At 41.7% G+C, this 21,027-nt stretch overlaps 3 protein-coding genes across 3 annotated transcripts; 2 read left to right on the top strand and 1 right to left on the bottom strand.

The window, feature by feature from the left end:
* The first annotated feature begins 7,757 nt into the window (after positions 1–7,757).
* Positions 7,758–10,222, top strand: LOC144538132 (DNA helicase B-like). Its single transcript, XM_078282198.1, has 2 exons — positions 7,758–7,797; positions 9,241–10,222. Exons 1-2 carry the CDS (start codon positions 7,774–7,776, stop codon positions 9,685–9,687), a joined length of 471 nt encoding a protein of 156 aa, XP_078138324.1. The 5' UTR covers positions 7,758–7,773; the 3' UTR covers positions 9,688–10,222.
* A 704-nt stretch (positions 10,223–10,926) lies between these two features.
* cdnf (cerebral dopamine neurotrophic factor) lies at positions 10,927–12,710 on the bottom strand. The gene is made up of 4 exons (XM_071926433.2): positions 12,638–12,710; positions 12,288–12,415; positions 11,205–11,346; positions 10,927–11,114 (listed from the first exon to the last, which is right to left on the bottom strand). Exons 1-4 carry the CDS (start codon positions 12,708–12,710, stop codon positions 10,942–10,944), a joined length of 516 nt encoding a protein of 171 aa, XP_071782534.1. The 3' UTR covers positions 10,927–10,941.
* A 543-nt stretch (positions 12,711–13,253) lies between these two features.
* hspa14 (heat shock protein 14) lies at positions 13,254–20,982 on the top strand. The gene is made up of 14 exons (XM_071926430.1): positions 13,254–13,317; positions 13,956–14,036; positions 14,480–14,562; positions 14,671–14,719; positions 14,845–14,950; positions 15,046–15,136; positions 15,504–15,608; positions 15,959–16,120; positions 16,596–16,751; positions 18,716–18,818; positions 19,108–19,323; positions 19,449–19,613; positions 20,341–20,408; positions 20,509–20,982. The coding sequence occupies exons 1-14, from the start codon at positions 13,261–13,263 to the stop codon at positions 20,585–20,587; spliced, it is 1,521 nt and encodes a 506-aa protein (XP_071782531.1). The 5' UTR covers positions 13,254–13,260; the 3' UTR covers positions 20,588–20,982.
* Positions 20,983–21,027: the final 45 nt, after the last annotated feature.

Genomic DNA, 21,027 nt, shown 5'->3' with positions numbered 1-21,027 from the left:
CTCTCTCGTCCTGAGTTTTCTTCCACACTAGTCAGAGTTTCATACAGGAGTCTGGTGCCGGGTCCTTGTACTTTCTCCCCCTTTTCCCTTTCTCACTCACACACTTTAGCCACGTGGTATTTGAGTGGGCACAAAGTCAAGTAATAGGTGCCCTTGACCAGGCTGGGGCTGCATGTATTGAGATGCATGCTTTGCCTCTGCATTTTATGTAAACCTTATCCATGCCTAGTTTATAATAAATTGCGTATCAGTTAAGAAACGCTGAGTCTTTGTACTGGCATTTTTTTTGTTTTATACACAAATTACACTGAATAAAGACTGCTAAACATTTAGTGCATGATTTCAAGCTATTATATTTCACAGATAAACATGATATTCTAAAGCCATATATGCCCTATGTATTGTGAAGGTACTTATAGTTGAAGTGAGTTAGGGTGGTTTTTCATAATATGGAAAGAGCAAAATATTCAATTCTAATTGGTTGAAATATATTAAAATTTTGAGCAGCAAGTGTGTCCAATGCTCTTCTCTGTTTTGTAATGACAAAGAATTTGTTGCATAAATTAATGCACCTGGAAATATGATTTATTGCAGTTTTCCCCTGTTATGTTACAGGATGTTAGTAGTTTATCCTCATTTTGTTATAAAGGCTGTATTAGTTATAGTACTTAAGTGGGTGACAAAAACATGGATGTAAGTGAAAAGTCTACACAACCCCTACAAACACAGTATGTCCCTGCAACATCGTGATTGTGACGCTTCATTTATGACGTTGGAACGACGTTACTGCAACATTACACTTACAACGTTACTATCAGTTACGTTGCAGCGACGTTCCTGCAACGACTCTGTGTTAGTAGGGACGTTGCATGCGACATCCCGGCGATATAAAGTGACGTTGTCACAACATCTCCAAAAAGTGGTGGAAACACTGGGACAACATACTGGCGACGTTTAAAATGACGTGCTGACGACGACACTCTGGAATTTCACTCGGTAGGTTGCTACAATGTTACTAGTGACGTTCCAGCAACGTATAACGTTGCGAAAATTACGTTGCAGCGACGTACCTGCAACGACTCTATGTTAGTAGGGAATCTCTCAATTCATCTGCATCTTTGCTCCAATGGTCTTCTGCTCTAAAAATGTCAAATTTTGCGACTTTTTCTCAATTTTCTTAAAATCCTATTTTCGACAACTCGTCAGAAACCGTTGTGCCAATCGTCCCAAAACTTTGTCAGGATCATCTACGGACTTCGCTGATCTAAAGTTATCAAGGAAATTTCGATATGTCAATCCGTTTTGAAATTATACATTTGTAGACCTGTGTCTTTAAGTTCAATTTTACATAAACGCCCATAAATCAATTTTTTTTTTTCAGCACATCCACAGAATTGTGACAAAAGTTTGCCTCACTGCAACATATGGTCAATTCAGAAGTCCATCACTCTATATTTTTCAAAATATGCAAAATCAATTAACAGCTATATCTCCACAAGTCTTCATTCATATGCTACCAAAATTGACACAGACATTCTCTAGATGGTAGATATCAAGTGTTTCAAATGGTGTTCAGATCGGTCAAACGGTGAGTCCGCAGTGATATTCAATATCTTGCTGTAATTTGTACTGTATGCACAACATTTTCTATTTCATCTAATTTTTAAACAAATTTCACCAAAATATTTGACAATACACTCTAGAAAAGCAGGTTGATGTGTGATTTTTTTCAGAATTGTATCCCCAATGGTTAAATTGTTGTGAATTTTTTAAGTTTTGTGACATCCCTCTCATCCCTCCCTCTCCCTCCCTTCTGCTTGTGAGGTTGGTTTGGCTTCCTGGCTCAGGAGCCAGTGGGCGGGGTTGGAGAGGGTGTCAGGAAACTACCTGCACCTGGGTAGTTGTGGCTTCCTTGTTTACCTCTTTCTCTTCTCTTCCTCCCAGGCCTCCACCAGCTAGATGGGTTAGGGTTTTGTGTTTTGTTTGCACGCATCACACACACTTCATTCATCCACACACTGCATTCATTACTGACCTAGCTGACTAACATTATTATATTTTATCTTAAGTTCACAATAAATGTCATTTTAGAAACTTGATAACAATCATGTAATTAATCTTTCAGCTATTTATCTGTAAATGTGTAATTTTGGTGAATATTTTAACTTCAGCTGCATTCATTCCCATAGACCTCTGTTGTATTAAACTTTGAGGTTGTGAAAGCAAAAGACACCATATTCACCAGCAGAGCTGATAGTCCAGGGGTTAAGGTGCTGATTATGAACCACACGGTCCCGGGTTCAACACCGGGGGGGAACCCTCTGTTGTACACTTGGAGTTAAAGGCAAAAGAGGCTGCTATAATAACTCACTATTTTACAAAATCACTATGACGTACTGATCACCAGCAAAATATTTCATCATGGTTAAGTGTTACAGATCATTAAGTTATTCACTCTCATTGACTTCAATGCAGTACTTTACTAATTATATGCAGAACTAAGTTAATGTTTAGTGTCAACTGCTGTCAGTGGCAGCTATATTGTCCTGATGATCTAGTGGTCTAAACAGTTGCCTTGTAACTGTAAGGTCACCTGTTCAAATCCAGCCTGGCACCAAGGTGTGTACTGTATGCATGTCATTTTCTATTTCGCCAAATGTTTGATCAAACTTCACCAATATATTTGACAATACACCCGAAACCAGCAGAATGATGTGTGATTTTTTTCAGAATTTTATCACTAACATTTTGACTGTTGTAAGCGTTTTAAGTTTAAATAGACAAAAATACCCCAGTTTTGCACATGTGATGTCATTGCCTCAACTTGTGAGAAGGTGTGTGGAAACCATGTCTTCCCAGTGGTGCAGTCAGTAAGTCACCTTCTTTGGGGATACAAAGGTCCAGAGTTCAAATACCCAGGTGGCTGAGTCCTACTTGCCAACAATGTAGCAATTTGTGCATGTGGTATGTTTTCAAGTGTTTATTGAGGTCATATTAAGTCAAAGGTTGCCTATTGTGACCCCGTGAAAATTTATTTTTATTATTATTTTTCTCTGCTAAAAGTGTTTGTGCAGCAAAAAACGTAAGACCTAAAAACACCAAAAATTGGCAGGTGGGTTGCAAATTCCACCCACTACTCAGGCACATATAATGACACTCATTGACCTCAAGGTGACGCTGTAAGTAAGTTTACGTTTTCGCAATTATCGCGAAAACGGCTTGGCCTAGAGTCAAAATCCTTTCATCATTTTAATCTCTCAAGTCATCTGTATCTGGTCTTCTGCTCTAAAAATGTCAAATTGTGCGATTTTTCGCAATCTGCTTGGACCCCGATTATTGCTGCTTGCGGCTATATTTATTATTATTATTGTGTTTTAATTTATTTATCCAGTCTCAAACAAACATACTGACAATATTACGAAAATGCTCTGTGTTCCTCAATCTGACAATGATGATGCGATGCAGGGGTCTTCTTTTTATGGTTTATATAGGCAGCATATCTCCAATATGTAAATTAAACTGAAAACATACGCTGCAACTATGGCAACAGTTGGCTGGTGGTGTGCAGAGCCATTGAGACAGAAAGAGTTGTGTCAACTCAATTCACTTCATCAGGCTTCATCAGGCCAATTATTAACGATGGTTGATTTCTGATTGGTAAATTAAATTACTATAGCTGTTTATGCCAGTATATGTGAAGATGTAAAGCTACCATATTGTCCTTGTTAGGTTAATTGTATTGTAATGGGGTCGAACACTGTCACTTTTTGTTTCCAAAATAGTCTTTTTATACGCATTTTGTAATAAAGGTGCTTCTTGCTTTATGAAAATGTGTCTGTTAAAGAAGGTGGGACAAAGCATAGTTAATAACATCAGTGGAGATCGATGGAATTGTATCCATAGCCCAGTAACTCACTCAAGTAAAAAATAACTTCCTAAAGGCTTACTAAAATCAATAGAGATCAATGCAATTGCATCCCTAGTAATGGATACCAAAAGCCATAGTCTAACTCACCACTACATTGCTAAGCTTAATGAATATACATGATGACATTTAATATTTTGATAGATGATACAGTATTAGTACTGATTTGGGATCTAGTGAATGGGTCAGGTTAATAAAGCATGCTTAATTGCATCTAACCAGACTTGTCAGTTACTTATTCTATTGAGGTATGAGGTCTGCCAGCAAATTTCCCATAGACTGGAGTGAGACCAGAGACGGTTCAAAAAGTTTGGCGGTCATTTGGCCAATCAGAACGACAAAGATTTGTCGTCTTTTCCGCCACGATCTTGCGGTACTACAACTATAATGGACACTGGTTTTAAGGTAACGTAATATTTAATATATTACTATATATATGTATATATATAGTAATATATATTATATTTTATATTGTTTAACTAACTTAACGTTAGGTAACTAGTTGCTAAAGTAACGTTACCTTGCCAAATCAAAGTTGAAGTGTGTCGTGATAAATTCTTCCTAACGTTACCCCATTGTTTATATCCGGGTGGATAACGCGCACCTGTCGGCAGCGGAAATTGTTCGTTTTAAGCAGCGGTAAATACGAGTCAACTAAACAAAACATTAGCGATGATGCCGAAATCGGGTTGTGTCTGGGGCTGTAATGCCAAATGTAGCGTGGTACATAATGGATTAGGTTTAGGCTTTTTCCGTTTTAAAGCAACCTAACGGAATCGGTGGATACAGATAATAGTTTACAGGCCGTCTGCATCTACAGAACTGGGGACAGGCTGGCAGCAACCACTCATGACCGGGTTTTGCGGCAGGCATTTTCTTACAGGTCAGTAATAAAAATGATAAGCGTCGCTGTTCGGTAGCATAACGTGCAAGCTTGCTAGAGTGACAGTAATACAGTCTCTCGGTTTTGCAGCAGCTCCGTTGTGACTGGCACTGCACTGCCAGTCCCAAAGTGTTCCTTTAAAAACCGTTTGGGTAAAATCTTTCACTTCATGTAGGTAAGGTTTCCTGACCAAAATTTTGCCAACATGATAAGCTTTCTGAAATCCTTGAGCCATTTTCTGTTACACGAGTAAAACATATTGTCAAAGTGCCACAAATGTTTTATCTGCACGGTTTTTAATGGACCGCGGTTCTAGCACAGCACAAGTAGTACAACACACACAGTGGTTTGTGATCTGGCTTTGCTATCATACCCTGCTTTACAGTCAAGATGCTTTACAATCGAGTCTGCAAGTAAATAATGAACAGTCCACAGTTTCTACCAGAATGCTTTGTTTACATGTTAAAATCACACAAAAAAACTTCTGGGGGAGAATGCCCCCACACCCCCCTACAGGGGTTTGGTTTACAAACATGTCACCTTTTTCACCTCTTATGAGTTTGCAGGTCTGGCCATGTCAACAGGGAGTAATGATAGAGGGATGTGCATCCTAGAGCTGTTGCTGCAATTCATACCCCCTCTCACCTCGGTTCCTCACCTGTGAGTGGCTCTTCTGACACATCTCTAGCACTTATGAGTGTCACTCAAAATGAAGGGGGAGTGTGTTGGGGGTGAAATAGGATAGAACCTCCCTTCAACCACATTCCTTTTTTATGTAGATGACTACCTTTGTACTCATCCACATATAAATCCAGAAGTAAATGCACCCAAGACGCATTGGGGATGGATTAAAATCCGATTGCTTAAACCACCTCGGGAAGTTGTTTGACACGCAATGTGGCTGCAATTTTGCCAAGTGTAAATGAAAATGTTTCTCCAAGCCACATACATAATCTCTATGGTACAAATGAAACCAAATGTTTACTGTCATTGTGGATGGAATATTGTCGCAGCTGTGATTCAAAACGTTGTATCCTGAGTAACAGTGCTCACACACGTGATTAACTCCTAGAAAGGCTTTGAGATTTTTAATGCTGTAGTAACATTAGTGATTTAGGAAGAGAAATAAAAACAGTGTAGGCTTATTAGACTGCTTTTGGAAAGACATCTGGAATTTACAGAATGTTTTTGAATCATCGGTTCTGTAAAACACTACAATTTTGCAGTTCAAAATCTGTTCAAATTTACAGATGTCGTTAAAAGTCACAGCCGTCTGTGCAGTCAACCCCGCCTTATGCTGAATCTCACTGCCAAGCTCAGTGGTGTCCCTATCAGGACTCGAGCTTAAGGACCTGCCGTTGTCCCGGGGCCGATAAAAATAGGATCGGGGAGGATGTAAATTAATTTTGGGACGAATTTGGGACGAGAGTTGGAAAAAAAAAAACCTGCTAAGGTTACAATGAACGGTGATGAAAATGAAACTGACTGCACGTTTTGTGTAGCACACACAGTTCTTATTAAACCTTCTTGACAACATACACACACGAGCGCGCACAAACGTTACTAAGCAACGTTATCTAGACCTGCGAAATCCTGTCAGACGCCTGTCACCGACAGTATTGACTGTCAGAGTGATACACAATGGCAATGGCGTCCCATAGTGGGACACTGCAATTTTTTAACATTAACGTTACATCAAGAAAGCAAACATCAGGAAAACGCACAGCAGAGCCAGACCCTGAACCGCCAGCCTCTGACCTCACGACAGCCGCAGCTGCAACGGGGAATTCAACCCAAGTCAATGAGGTAGCGTTAAGCTTGCTAGTATTAATGTAATGTAATGTAACGGACATGACAAAGCTAAACTCATGTAGCTAACTAGCAACTTACGATACGAACAAGCAACTTACGATACGAGAAAAATGGCTGAGGCTGAGGGAGACTTTTTGTTGAATTGGAGGAAATGTTTAATGATGACGGGGAAAATGAAGCAGATAAAGACAGGATTGGCCCGGTCGACAAAGGGGCTGAACGGAGGGAGTGGCGGCCGGCGGGAGGTGACAGGCAAGCTGGTAGCCACTGAGGTGGTGAGGAAGAGCTCTGTGGGGAGGAGATTCCTTTTGATTACCGACATCCTAGACCAGGCCCACAGAGAGAGAGTGTGAAGTGCCAGTGATCCATATGATTACTTTTTATCAATGATTACACCCAACGTAAGATTTTAAATTCGGGATGGCCCACATTCATTTCGGGACGGCTTAGATTGTATTTCAGGACGGTTCCGGGAGGATGGTGAAAAAAGTTAGTTAAGAGCCCTGGTCCCTATCACGGAGATCGGGATGCAGAAGATGCGCCAAATTGATGGCAAAACACAGTTGATTACTGGTGTTTTCTACTACGTACAAAAAACGAACCTTCTTTTTAAGGATTTCACACTCTTAACGTTTTTTCCAACATTCTTCTTTTACCGGCTCCTCGTGGGTTATGGATCACTTGGACGACTAATTCTAGAGTATCATCTGTTGCTACGGACTGGTTTGATTGTACAAGTCGATCCAAGAGGTTCTGAAATATGAGGTTACTTTTGTGTCTTTATTATGCAATCAAACAGAATAGGTTTGAGAGCAAAACTTTCCACACTGCAATCAAAAAATAGATTTGAGAGCAAAAGTAACGACACTGCAATCAAAAAATGTTTTATTACAAGTAAAATAAATTTGTGATTAAAAATGTATTAATGCGAATCCAAAAGTTTTGCTTGCGAATCTAAAAGTTTTGAATCCAAAAGTTTTGCTTGCGAATCCAAAAGTTTTGAATCCAAAGGTTTTGCTTGCTGTTGAGCTGAATCTCGTGGGTGGGACCTACGCTGAAAGACGTAAGACACGTCTCTATTGGCCAGTCTCGATCGGAGTGACAGCTTGGCAACATCCACTGTCAGTAAACGAGAGATGGAGTTTTGAAGTCCATGGAGAAGACAGACAATGCGCAGGTACATAACTTCCGTCTTAGTAATAGCAAGAATGTTATGTTTGAACTGGTGCATGTAGATTGTAGGGCTGAAACGATTCCTCGAGAAACTCGAGTAACTCGATTACTAAAAATCATCGATGCAAATTCTTTGCATCGAAGCTTCGTTTAATCCATATAACTATATACACACTCAGTGATTCGCACGGATGATTATTACTGTTGCACAACGCGCTGGAGAAAGAGAGAGAAAATAGCGAGGGGCGAAGAGAAGAGACAGGCCAGAGAAAACGACAGAAAGTGTCCAAAGTTTCGGATCCAGTGTTGCCAACTTGGCGACTTTGTCGCTAGACTTAGCGACTTTTCAGACCCCCCTGGCGACTTTATTTCTCAAGAGCGACTAGCGACAAATCTGCCGACTTTTTCTGACCATGGGAAGCAATGTTAATGTGTTGAATCCCAAAGCATTTGGCAATAAATTGGTTCGGCTGATGCCGGTTTTCTCTACTTGCTTGTCTAATCCAGAGAGGTCTGACGATCACAGCGCTCCGCTGAGAGCAGGGACTGTAGGATAGGGTCCACTTGTAATTGCTACCGGCGTACGCCGAAACTGGCCGGGTGGGCGGAGTCAGCACTTAATATTAAAACGGGATGAGATGAAGGCTAGTAAAGAATGCACGTTAATTATGGCTATATGTAATGGCTAGTTAAGAACGTAAATCAATATGGTGGCTAGTTATGATGTCCCTAAGTTAGCTAAGTTTTGCTCAAGAAAATACCCACAGAAAATAAAATGCTGCAGTCAATTTGTGAAAGCCTGAGCTTCATTCATGTTATTATTATGATAGTCACACACATACACACACACACACACACACACACACACACACCCACACACACACACACCTACTCCCCTCACAGTGATGCATAAAATACCCCAGAAAGCAAAATATCAGGTGGTGTAAGTAGCAATTGGAGCCTAAAATGCACCAGTCCAATACAGCAGGTATATTCAGTTTAGTTTGATTGCAGTGAGTAGGGTCAGCAGGTGTAGGGCAACCCTTCAACATAGTAAATAAATGTACATTAGCCAGTCTTATGAACTTGTATGATATTTAGGCCTAGTAATAAATATCAATAATAATTATTATTTCACCTCGTTTTCAGTAAATCACAGTGTCGTATGGACAGCTTTGTGCGGACAGCTTTTCTCTTTTGTATATTTACTATTGCTCTTTAATAAAGCAAAAGTATTTCTTATCCGATTACTCGATTAATCGATGGGATAATCGGTAGAATACTCGATTACTAAAATAATCGATAGCTGCAGCCCTAGTAGATTGCTTTTGTTTTAACGATCTGTGATTTTGTAATGGGTTAAAAAAAATGTTACATATTATTTTGTCAGCCTGTAGCTGCTAGCTTAGCTCAATTAGCTTCTTCTTCGTTGTTTTTAATGACTCAGGGCTCAGAGAGCGACACCATTGTCTATGTGCTGGAAGACGGCAGGGCCCAGACCTGGAAACACGTCTACACGGCCGTAACGAGGGGTAAGAAGCGCGTCTATGTGGTGGCTGATGACAAAGGCATTGCATCGGCCATTATGAGACGCGAAATCCCACGTAAAACCAGACTGGGAGCTCTGGTCAAGGAGGTGCTGGTGAAGCCCTGCACTGCAGGACAGGAGCAGGACAGTCAGCCCAGCGGCAGCCAAACCCAGCCGAACACGCCACACAAGACGGCCTCGTGCTTTCGGCCTCAACAGTCCACCCCTCTGTCCTCACAATCCCCCAGCAGATCCCAAACATCCCGCACCCACCCCACACCACTGCTACCCAAGAGCTTGTGGAAGGCCGAGGGGGTTAAGGAGGAGGACATTACAGACTTGTCCCTGTTGGACGACCTGGCTTGAAGTCAGACGTACTCCTGGTTGCCCATGGACAGTTCTGAGGAGGGGGAAGTGGAGGAGAACCAGCCGAACGATGCTGCGGCATCACCCGGCAGCAAGAGGGCGCTCTCTGTTGAGGGTCTGGAAACCCCACGCAAACAGCTTCGGATGATGTCAAGCTAGCAGAAAAGAGTGTAAGTACTGTACTGTAGTTCAGATTATGTGTGTTGTTGTGGAGCTTTTGTTGGTGTCTTCTGTTTCAGACGTCGTAGCATTCACCACTTTGTTGTTCCAAGGCAAGAGACTCTTTGTTCTAAGTTCAGAATTAAAACTGTTGCTCCATATTGTGGTGTGCAGTGTGGTGTACTGTGTGCTCATTTTTTATGCAAATTATTTAATTATCATTATTATTATTATTTTTTAATAATTTTATTTTATTAGTTTATTTTAACTAACATCACCCTCTGCGTCCATAACAGTGGATATGTTGTAGGGCTGGTTGACATTAATATCACAATAATGATAAATTGTTTTGATATCTATGTACAGTATATAACTGTTAAAGGGATGGTCAAGTTAAAAATGTAAGTGTTCTTATTTAGTGTCACTCAATGATGTTCAAAATTAAATTACTGTAATAACATTGAGGTTTTTTACTATTGCATTTTCTCAGCATAGAAACGACTTCAGATTCTCCCAGTTTCGTGTTTTACACCCAACAATGACAAACTTAAAAAATTTTTTTTTATCAGAAATTGCATATTTTAGTTGACTATCCCTGTTGTCGTGTGAACACCTTGTAACTCATTTTTGGTGAATATCAATTTACAGAATACATGGTCCTCTGTGGGCTGAGAAAATTCTGCGACTTCTTGGTCTGCTGAAGCCTTTTCAAAACCCATTGGATAAACTTAAAAATGCATTGTCAGCAAGCTAAATACAAAGTGTTTTTTCTTAGTTCCTGAAAAATTTTGGAGATATTAAGTTTTTACCCTGTTTACAGATCACGTTAATCAAATTGATGTTCATTTGTTAATGTGTATGTAGCTTAACTACAGCAGGGTCCGTGGTTCAGTAATCAGCAAAAGCATTGTGTTCAAGAATAAAAGGAGCTGCTAAATGTACACACCCAGTGAGTTTTATTTAAAAACTGATGCTGGAAAAAACTGGACGCGAGACATTGATCCTCACTGCTGCTGTCCATCGGAGTTCAGCTCCATGCAGGAGGCTCTCTTCGCTCTGTGGATTCTCAGGATGGGGGAAGATGCTGCTTTCTCTTCATAGTTCAGCCGTGTGGATGTGCAGCGGCGCTCTCTCCTGGATGAGGCTGACGAACTCGTGTTTCTCCAGGCAGCCTCGGCATTCTTCTCCCCAGGAGGCTAAAACCTTCCTCAGCTCAGCGACCCTCAGCTTGTTGAGCCCGGCGCTGCTCAGATCCCACAGCTGATGCTCTGCACGCAACCAGACATCACAAACACCAGTAAACTTTACAACTTGTCTTCCTTGTGTATTTCATCGCGTTTAAAACACACACACTTTACCGTATCGGAGCTGGCAGATCTGTGTGTCTGTGTTGCTGAGGCGTTGGCAGATCTTCTCTACAGGAACATGGGAGGCGAGAGGCCGCGACACAGAGGCCGTGACGCGGGTTGCTGCATCACTGCTGGCTCCTAGGTAGTAACACTGGCACAACACACACCAACATACTTTAAGTTGATGTGGATACGAGATATGCGGTTCACGATTCAACACAACCACGATACGATGCAATAAGTAAAAGTTTAATGACAACAAAGCCAGCCTGTGCAGAATTCGGTTTATTTCTGAGCTACAAATCTTTCTAGCGATGGCACTGGCTTCCTAGACTGTGGACAACAATTTAAAAATGTCATTACAAAGTGAAAATAATATAATTTGGATGGAGAGCTTGTGAAATTGTGATGGGCAAGCTGTCTCATTTGTGATTACTACAGCAGAATAAAATGTAACTAATATTGTGATTTCATCATACTATAAAGCAATCGCTGTCTGTCTGTCTGTGTGTGTGTCCGTCGCATATCTCGAGAACCGTTCGTCCGATCGACTTCACACTTGGCGGGTGTATTGCTGGGGACCCAAGGAAGTGCAGTGTCGGATTTGGTGCAATTTGGACACGTTCAATATTAATAAACTTTGAATAAACAAGCGAACAGCGCTCTGTGCAGCAGCGGTGCGAACGGGCACTGCACCAGTATCATAAAATGAACACTTTGTTTTATAGACTAAATTAATTGTGATTTGTTCCTTTTCTCTGGTTGAAGGTGTGTTAACTAGTGAAATCAGCTGCTGTAGTGTTTAATTGGAATGAAAACCTGCAGCCTCTTGGACCTCCATGGACCATGGTCCTGTTAAGAGTTAAGGCCCATTCACATCTAGAATTATAACTATAACTTTAAAAAGATTTAAATCATAAGTAAATAGAAAGTCTGTGTTCCCACTATAACTATAACTATAAAAACATCCAAAACGATAACTATATTTTGGTTCAATCTCTAAACTTTTTTTTTTGGATACACGAGTCAATTTGCAGAGGTATTCCCATAGTTACTATTGGTTGTGTGTCCATGCTATGTGTGTGTTCTCACCAGCCTCCCCTCCTTCCCCTGGGCGACAGTGCAGGCCCTGGCCAGCTCTTCCTCCACCAGGGCAGGACTGAGCTCTCTGTGGGCCAAGGTCAGACTGCCGTACACTCTCTGAAGGAAGCCCACACACACTGCAGACACAGCTCACTGTTAGTACACATGCTGGACATGCAGTAGGCCTATAATGCTGGGGAAACTGTGATTATGATTTTTCTTTTGTATTTTCAAGTGAAAAGCTGTGGAGGCTATCAGTGTTGTGTACGACTTGTCTGGAGGAAGTGAGTGTACTGATAGACACACAGCCAGGCTATAAATAACTTAAGTCTGGTCACACCATGCTGGGGTTGTCTAACCTTCACAGTCGTCTGCCGCACAATCAGAAAAAGCTCTGAAAAACAGCAGAATGCCGAGGGAGGACAGAAACATGGTTCTATTAAAATACACACATTTATCTGTCTATATTACTGCACCAGTTGTCAGACTGCCAAATATCTGCAGTCAGTCTAATCAGTGTGACTCCAGTTCCCTCAGAGCCACAGCGTTCAACAGACAGACTCGCTGCTATTGGCCAAAGCAGGACTCTGCGTCATGGCATACTTTTTTGTGCAAGCATCCGATTGGCTTAAACTCTAGTCACTCATATTAACACGCTGCTCTACGTGTTGTGAAAGATTTCTATTCCAAAAATGGCCGATCCAAATAACTAATATTTACTATTGTTTTAACAAAGCAGAATTTTGAACACGATTGCTCACTTCATTTTTAATCCTTTCTGACCATACAGTTAATTACAAAACTGGGTTAAACAGACACAGACTCGCTGCTATTAGCCAGACAAGGGCCGCGTAACGCCATACATTTCTGTTTAGGTATCCAATTGGCTTAAACTGTTGTCAATCATTGACACCCTGCTCTGATTGGACCAAATATCCGGAAGGAAGTGTGCGTCTCCAGAGCAGAGCAGAGCTTCTTCAGCATGGCTGCTATAGGAGTTCACTTCGGCTACACATGCGCCTGTGTGGCGACATTTAAGGTAAGTAACGTTAGAGAGTAGTTTAACTATAGACTGTAACAAGCCAGTGTTTTCACGCGGCTAGCTTTATATTTTCTATACGACAGCCACAGATTTATAGCAACTCTAAACCCTGAATCCTGGTGAAACAGCGCCGGTTAGGTAGTGGCAGCTGATAAGACTGTACCATTAAATGAATGAAGTCCATTCAGGTTATAGCTAACGTTACCTGATTAGCAGCTGATTAACACACCCTAACTAACCCTAACCCTAGCTGCGACCAGAGAGGAGGAACTGACCAGTGAAATAAGCTGCTGTAGTGTTTAGTTTGAATGAAAACCTCCATACTCTTGGCTCAAAGTTACTTGCAAACCACTGCCATAAAGCTGCACTATGCAGTATTGGGGATCAAAATGGCTCATAGAAAAACCTTTTGATTTCAGATCTCATCCCATACAATATACAGAAACATTATTACCCTCTGAAGCAATGTGAACCAACAGTAACTGCAACTTTCTTGCCTCGAACAGTATTCAAGGATCTGATTTCACTTAAGTAGTAAAGGTCTATCATAAGCTTTCTGGCCATTTCAGACGTTCAAATGTCCTTCTAAGACTACAGTGTAGCTGTAAATAACCATGTGAGTGTGTTTTGTCCAGGATGGTCGGGCTGATGTGGTGGCTAATGATGCAGGAGACAGAGTGACTCCAGTCGTGGTGGCCTACAGAGACACCGAGCAGGTACGATACAAACATGCCATAGTTGTGTGTTAACATCAGTTGCTTTGCTCATTAGCCTGCTAGCTAATATTTTGTTCAGGTTAACTGAGCTGACTCTTCTCAAGCTACAACTCAGAGTGCTTTGGAGTAGAGACTAGGGCTAAAGACAAGACAATTTACTGTGTCACAGTAACCTACATTTGGAAACAAATCCACCTTATCACACTATTCACCTTCACTTAGAACGTTTTTGCGTTGACCTACAGCCACACCACAGCAATCTTTTTCAGATATTTCTCTTTTTGTAGCCTGGGTGTTACACAGCTGCAGCGCCTTTTATAGCTAAGAGCCTGGATGGGTGACTGGCCAAGTGGCTGGAGTGGGGAACATTTTGCAATTTGACTGGTATCTGCGGTTAAGTTGTCAGTCTGCTTGCTGACTGGTCTTAATTTCATCCCCTGCAGATCGTAGGTATTGCAGCGAAGCAAGGCCGCGTCCGCAATGCTGCCAACACTGTAGTCAAAGTGAAACAAGTGCTGGGGAGAAGGTGAGGTATATCATACTGAGCTGAGACATGTACTGTACCTTCCTTTCTCAGGTTACTTTTTGTCTTTCTATCTGTATTTATTGAGTTTTCTCTTTTTCTGTCTCTCAGCTTTGAGGATCCAGAGACACAGACTCACAAAGCAGAGAGTAAATGTCCAGTGAGTATCTTGTTGATGAGACCCAAACTGACCAGTTGCCAACGTAACGTAGTTCTCTGTTTGTTATCTGGTTGTGTATTTGCTGTGCTAAAGCAGTCAGTCTAACCGGTGAGTGCTGTGTTCAGGTGGCGAACAGAGGAGAGAAGCCTCATTATGAGATTACAGCAGGGGAACAGACAAAGTACGTCGCTCCTGAAGACGTCGCAAAGCTCATCTTCCACAAAATGAAAGGTAGCCTGCAGAAAATACACACGCACACACACACACACACACACACAGTTTGCACTGATGAACAATGAGTTGATTGATCACGTTTGTTCCCATAGAAACGGCTCAGTCAGCGCTGGGCTCTGATGTCACTGAAGCCGTCATCACCGTTCCCTTTGAGTTTGCACATGCTCAGAAGAGTGCTCTGAGGTAGGCCACACTACAGGCACCTTAGCTTAAATTCTCCTTAAAAAAAAATGAAGTTCTGCCACAGCTTATGGTGGCCTGTAATTGACACAAACAATAAAGTCACATTTTCAGAGTAAGGTAGATAATTAGAGCAGACATCCAATAGAAACGTCTAATGATAAGGTAATGCATCATCGTGTAAAATACGGGAATAATAATACTGCTTATTCTCGCAACTTTAGTCATGGAAATGTCACTATGTCAACAACCCTATGAACCGCCACGTATATATTATGGTCATTTTGTGCTATGGGACGGAAAAGAATCTCTCTAATTGCACCTTTTAATGGAAATATACCTTACCAGTGTATATGTTTGTGTTGTGCAGGGAGGCAGCCGAAGCTGCAGGGTTCCATGTCCTGAGGCTGATCCATGAGCCTGCTGCAGCTCTATTGGCCTACAACATTGGACAGGATTGTCCCTCCGGCAAGAGGTACAGTACCCAGACTCATCGGAAGCTTTAACACTTCAGTCCTGTGCTGAAGAAAGGGAGGAGCAGTGTGTATTTCAGTGTTTTAGTGTCCCATGATGGTCTAAATGCTGTTTCAGAGGCTTTTCCAGCTTGAAAGGAATACAATTCTGGGGGAAACACTGAAAACGATTTTGGGGATTTTTTGGCATTAAAATGGACAAATTTAAACATGGTCAATATCTGCACAAAATATATGCTATCGCCAGCTCCAGTACAAAACAGTCAGCACCCAAATCCCCATATTAGTGGAACCCTCATAATTATTGTACAAGTTATTACTGCATATTGTTTACCAGCCACTTTGTTGACAGCCATGTCCTGGTGTATAAGCTGGGCGGAACGTCCCTGAGCGTGACGGCGCTGCAGGTGAACGGAGGAATGTTCCGGGTTCTCAGCACCCACACGGACCACAGCATCGGAGGAGAGAGCTTCACCCAGGCCCTCGCCCAGCACCTCGCCGCAGAGTTCAGAAGGTAGCAACTCTGTTCCCTTAATCTGAATTTAAAGCCTTAAAAATATTCAGATGTCTTTAATACAGTTATTCCCTCCATGTAATGCTGGGTTATTTGGTTTATGCAGTTTGACCCACATATGTCAACTCTTGCATTAATATAGGATGGCGTTAATACACATGAGAGACATGACCCTAAACATTTAATTTCCTGTTGTCCTTTTTCTTATACTGCTAATTTATAGATTCTGAACTTTCATTAACTATGTTCAATCAGAAATACGTTGATTTTTACCAGCTTTGTTTATTTTGGTGGTTAAATTGGTATTAAAATCAACTTAAAAGGTGTTCGTCTTAAATTTGGCTTTCAGAAACCTGTAAATACCCTGCTTCAATACCACTCTTTCTCTCACACACCCACATACTCTGTCACACACCATGTCTGTATTTCAGTCTTCCCAGCCATCCTCATGTCATTTGCCTGTGTTTTTGTGCAGGTCCTTCAAGCAGGATGTGAGCGGTAACGCTCGGGCGATGCTGAAGCTGATGAACGGAGCAGACATGGCCAAACACTCGCTGTCCTCGCTGGGATCGGCCAACTGCTTCGTCGACTCTCTGCATGACGGTATGGACTTCGAATGCAACGTCTCCAGGTAACCAGTCTGTCTGACACACAGCTGTCATTCACATGCTGCTTCATTATTCAGTCTGATACTGCCAAGTGGTTTTCATTTAGGCCAAAATAGAAGGCATTGTTCAGATTGAGTTCGGCCATGATTTTCTCTTAGCTAACCAGCTGAGGACTCTTAGTCCTTGAACTTTTAAATGTCCAGCCTTACCCACCGAGGATTTCATATCTCTCTGTTTCTGGGAGACTCTTAAGTGCAAGATAATTTGGAAAGTGACACAAATGTAACCCTACTTTTAGATATAAGACTAAGGTTCATGCATAAATCTATTTTAGCCCAACTGAATACTCTCTTGCAGTACTGAATAGCATTCCAGAGGTGTCTTGTTTTGACAGCAGGTGGCAGTATGATCCAGACAAAGGCAGACAGCTACACTTTCCAAATGAGGAAGAAGCAAGGCTGATGGGTTTTTTTTTTTTAACTACATAATGACATGGCGTTCATAAAACTTAAATGTTGTGATCCTGAGGTTACTTTGTTACAGATTTAGTAAGAAATACCTTAACATCATGTTCAGTGTGGTTCTCTGTCTGCAGAGATGAAAGGTGTAACAGAATTTTCTGGCATAAAAATGCGGCAGTGCACTAGACTGCAGTCTGCAATAAGCAGAGCCATAAGTCAAACTATCGTGACCCATCCAAAACTAAGCATAGTCAGGCAATTTGATTAAAATATTTATCATTTTTCATTCATTCATTGATATGTCTATGCCTATCAAAATACTATACATATGTGAAAAGAAACTGGATTATCCATAGACTGTACTAAAAAATCCAGCCTAAGAAGTTTTCTACATAGTAGCCCTGACCTTTTGCCCTTTTTCATGCCCTACAAAAATTCAAATTCCATTTATTTGGGATTTCTTGTCTAAAATCTACTGCAAAGTATATGTGAAAGAAAAAAACAACAATCAATTATTAATTTATTTACTGATTATATTATATATTTCTGTATTTATTCATATAATTATTTATTTTATCGACACATATTTATTTATTTATTTATTTAATTATGACTAATTTGGTCCTCCATAACATAGCAGCTCCATTTCCGTTTCTGAGTTTGGTCATTTAGGAGAGAGAGAAGAGAAGGCCTTATTTTTAACAGCATTCAAAGAGCAAAAGCACACAAGCAAAGCAAGTGCATTATTTTGGAGATATCATTGCTGATATCTTGAACAGAGTAAAAATAGAAGGTCATGTTCTGGTTCATGTTCTTCGCTTCTTCGTTGAAGAATCGGAGGAATTTGCTGGAGTCCCAGTTGGAGGTGGACTCCATCTTCTCCTCCTCCTCCTGCTTCTCCTTGCCGGTGGAAGTCAGGGTGTTGATGAGCCGTCGCAGCCAGCAACGCCTCTTTGGCTTTTTCTTTGACACCTCACCCATGCCCCTCTCCAGGTCGGCAAGCTCTGCCGTCACGCTGCTCTCTGCCTCGGCCCACGCTTGCTCCCTCTCCTCCAGGAACCGCCGGGTCTCGTTTTGGGTCCTGACGAGACCGGTCTTCTCCTCCAGCTGCTGCTCAGCCAGCTCGAGGGCGACCGTGATCTCGTCTTTTTTTTTTTTTTCTCCAGGGCCTTCTCTTTCTCCTTTTTGGACGGTCTCCTCCAGCTCCTCTTTTTTGAAGGCAGCCTCCTTCTCATTGATGTTGTGCTCCACGAGTTTAAGCTGCAGGCCCAGGATGGCAGCCTGACTTTTGCTGGCAGCCTGGGAGCTCAGCTGCTTCTCCCTGTGGAGCATTTCTTTGAGCTCCACTCCACTTTGATAGACCAGAGTACTTTGTGTAGGTTTTAGACCAAAAAAATCCCCCCATAAATGTATTTTGAACTAATTTTGTACAGCAAGAAATAGTGCAAAAAGTCAAGGTGGGTGAATAGCCTCACATCCAGTGTAAATCCTGCCAACTTGTGAACCTCTGTTGGGTGTTTCCACAGAGCTCGGTTTGAGCTGCTCTGCTCCTCCCTCTTCAACAAGAGCATCCAACCAATAAAAACCCTGCTGGAAGAGGCAGGACTCTCCACCAGTGACATCAACAAGGTAAAGTGTGTGTGTGTGTGTGTGTGTGTGTGTGTGTGTGTGCGTGCGCGTGCGTGAGAGACAGATTCTGGTTATTTTAATGAGGTTGATGATTAACATTATTTGTACAGTACGTTCAAAACAGTTGCAAAGTGCTTTACAGACAGTGGAACAGTAAACAAAAGCAAGTAAGAAACGCTAAATTCAGACGTGAATTACAATGAGGTTTAAACGGAAATAAACAGGCAATTACAACAGAAATGGGCAAAATTTCTGTAAAGCAGTTTGTGATGTGATCGGTGTGTTTTAGGTTGTTCTTTGTGGCGGCTCGGCCAGGATCCCTCGTCTCCAGCAGATGATGCGCGAGATGTTCCCCGATGTGGAGCTGCTCAGCTCGGCACCTCCCGATGAGGTCATCGCTGTGGGCGCCGCGGTCGAAGCCGGCTTATTGGTCGGCAGAGATAGCCCCACCCCCGAGGATGAGTCGGTCACAGTGGACGCTTCTGCCTCCGACATACTGGTGAAGGTATACTGGTCAATTTAAAACACACAGAAAGTAGAAAGTACTATTCAGGGGCGTGAACATGACTGAAAAATCCATTATCTCGATTTGAATCTGTTCTGATTGGCCTGACGGTATGTGTGTCACAGGAGGTGGACGAATCAGGAGCCGAGGTGTTTAATGTGCTCCTCCCATCAGGCACGCCCCTCCCTGCCCGCAGGCATCACATCCTGAGTGGGCGGGGCCAGCTGTCTTCCCTGTCTCTGGAGATTTACCAGAGATCTACCACCGAGCAGCTAGAGAAACTAGCCAAGGTACTGGAACCGTGACTGGGTTTCCCTAACACCAACATCATATTTACTCTATTGCAAGGGATAAAGATACTCTTTGGAAGCTCAGAATGGCTGATGTCATGATGAGTTTGTGTTTAATGCTCATTAAATGAATACAGTCATATAATATGGTACACTTTTCCAAAATGTAGGGTGTTAGTGATGTTGAACTTTGGTAGAATCTTGGGTTGTGTATCTTCCTCCATGATAAAACCCCAAAATCGGCGATTCTCTGCTATCTGTTGCTACGGTAGAGGAGATTGGAGAATTGTTTTTTTTTCTCTCTCCATTTCACTGCCTTGTATGGAGGAATAGGTCTCAAAATCACACTTCTAGCACATAAAGGAATGCGAACAAAGCAGATTCTGACAATATATAAAAAAACTAGTCATTCTACTGAATTGTTTTTAAGTGAATCCCTTTCTTTATGTTTATTAAACCTTTCAGTTTGAACAAATGTAACACCGAAATCTGGTCGGAGGAAACTTATGCCGATGGAACAAAGAAAATATTTACCAATAACTGTAAATAGGTGAAAAAAAATGGGAGACAGGACTTTGACAAAGTAGATTCTGCCAATATATAAAAAAACAAGTCTCTCACTTTTTTTCTTTCAACATCACTTTAATGCTTGGGAGAGGAGTTCAGTCAATGGGGAATCTTAAAGTAGAAGAATGGGTAGAAATTAACCAGTGTGTCTGATCTACAGATTGTCCTCAGAGACCTGGAGCCCAGAGACGACAACCACGACATCGACACTGTGGTGACCATGAAAAGGTACTGCTGCTTCCTGGATCAGCTGGGAAACCATCGTCACAACTCAGCCTTATGTTTTACCTTTCTTGTTTAACCCTTTTCCCCTGTATGTGTATTGCAGAGACGGCTCTCTCCACGTTTCCTGTGTAGATCAGAGCAGCGGAAGGTCAGAGGTCATCACCATAGCAGCGGCATCCTGAAACCACCGAACTGCCAGTCCAAACCAGCACACTGGGACTGTTTTTTTTTTTTTTTTAATGTTCACTCAATAAACGTATACAAACCCAAACTATATGTTCAGTTTTATTACATTGACTGAATTATGCAGAATGTACAACCTTTAAAACTACATGCATTCAAGCAGCATATCTACATTAGGCTTTTCTGTAGGACAAGAATGAGTGTAAAATATTTGAGCACAGACACACAAAATTATTTACCACAGTTCATAACTCAACTTTCTGTATATTTTATGAACCAAGTTTAGGCAACCTTACCCCATACAATCATCAGTGGTATATCTGCTATTCAAAGCTTGTCATGGAAATGTTTATAAGATGGTGCAACTAATATCAAGACACAATAGGTATATACTACAAGCAATACGTAAGCAATAAAGCTGCAGCTTGTGCAATGCAAA

Source organism: Centroberyx gerrardi, chromosome 24 (genome assembly GCF_048128805.1).
Source record: "Centroberyx gerrardi isolate f3 chromosome 24, fCenGer3.hap1.cur.20231027, whole genome shotgun sequence".
NCBI lineage: Eukaryota > Metazoa > Chordata > Actinopteri > Beryciformes > Berycidae > Centroberyx > Centroberyx gerrardi.
The sequence above is the reverse complement of the archived record's forward strand: the minus strand, read 5'-3'. Positions and strand labels throughout refer to the sequence as shown.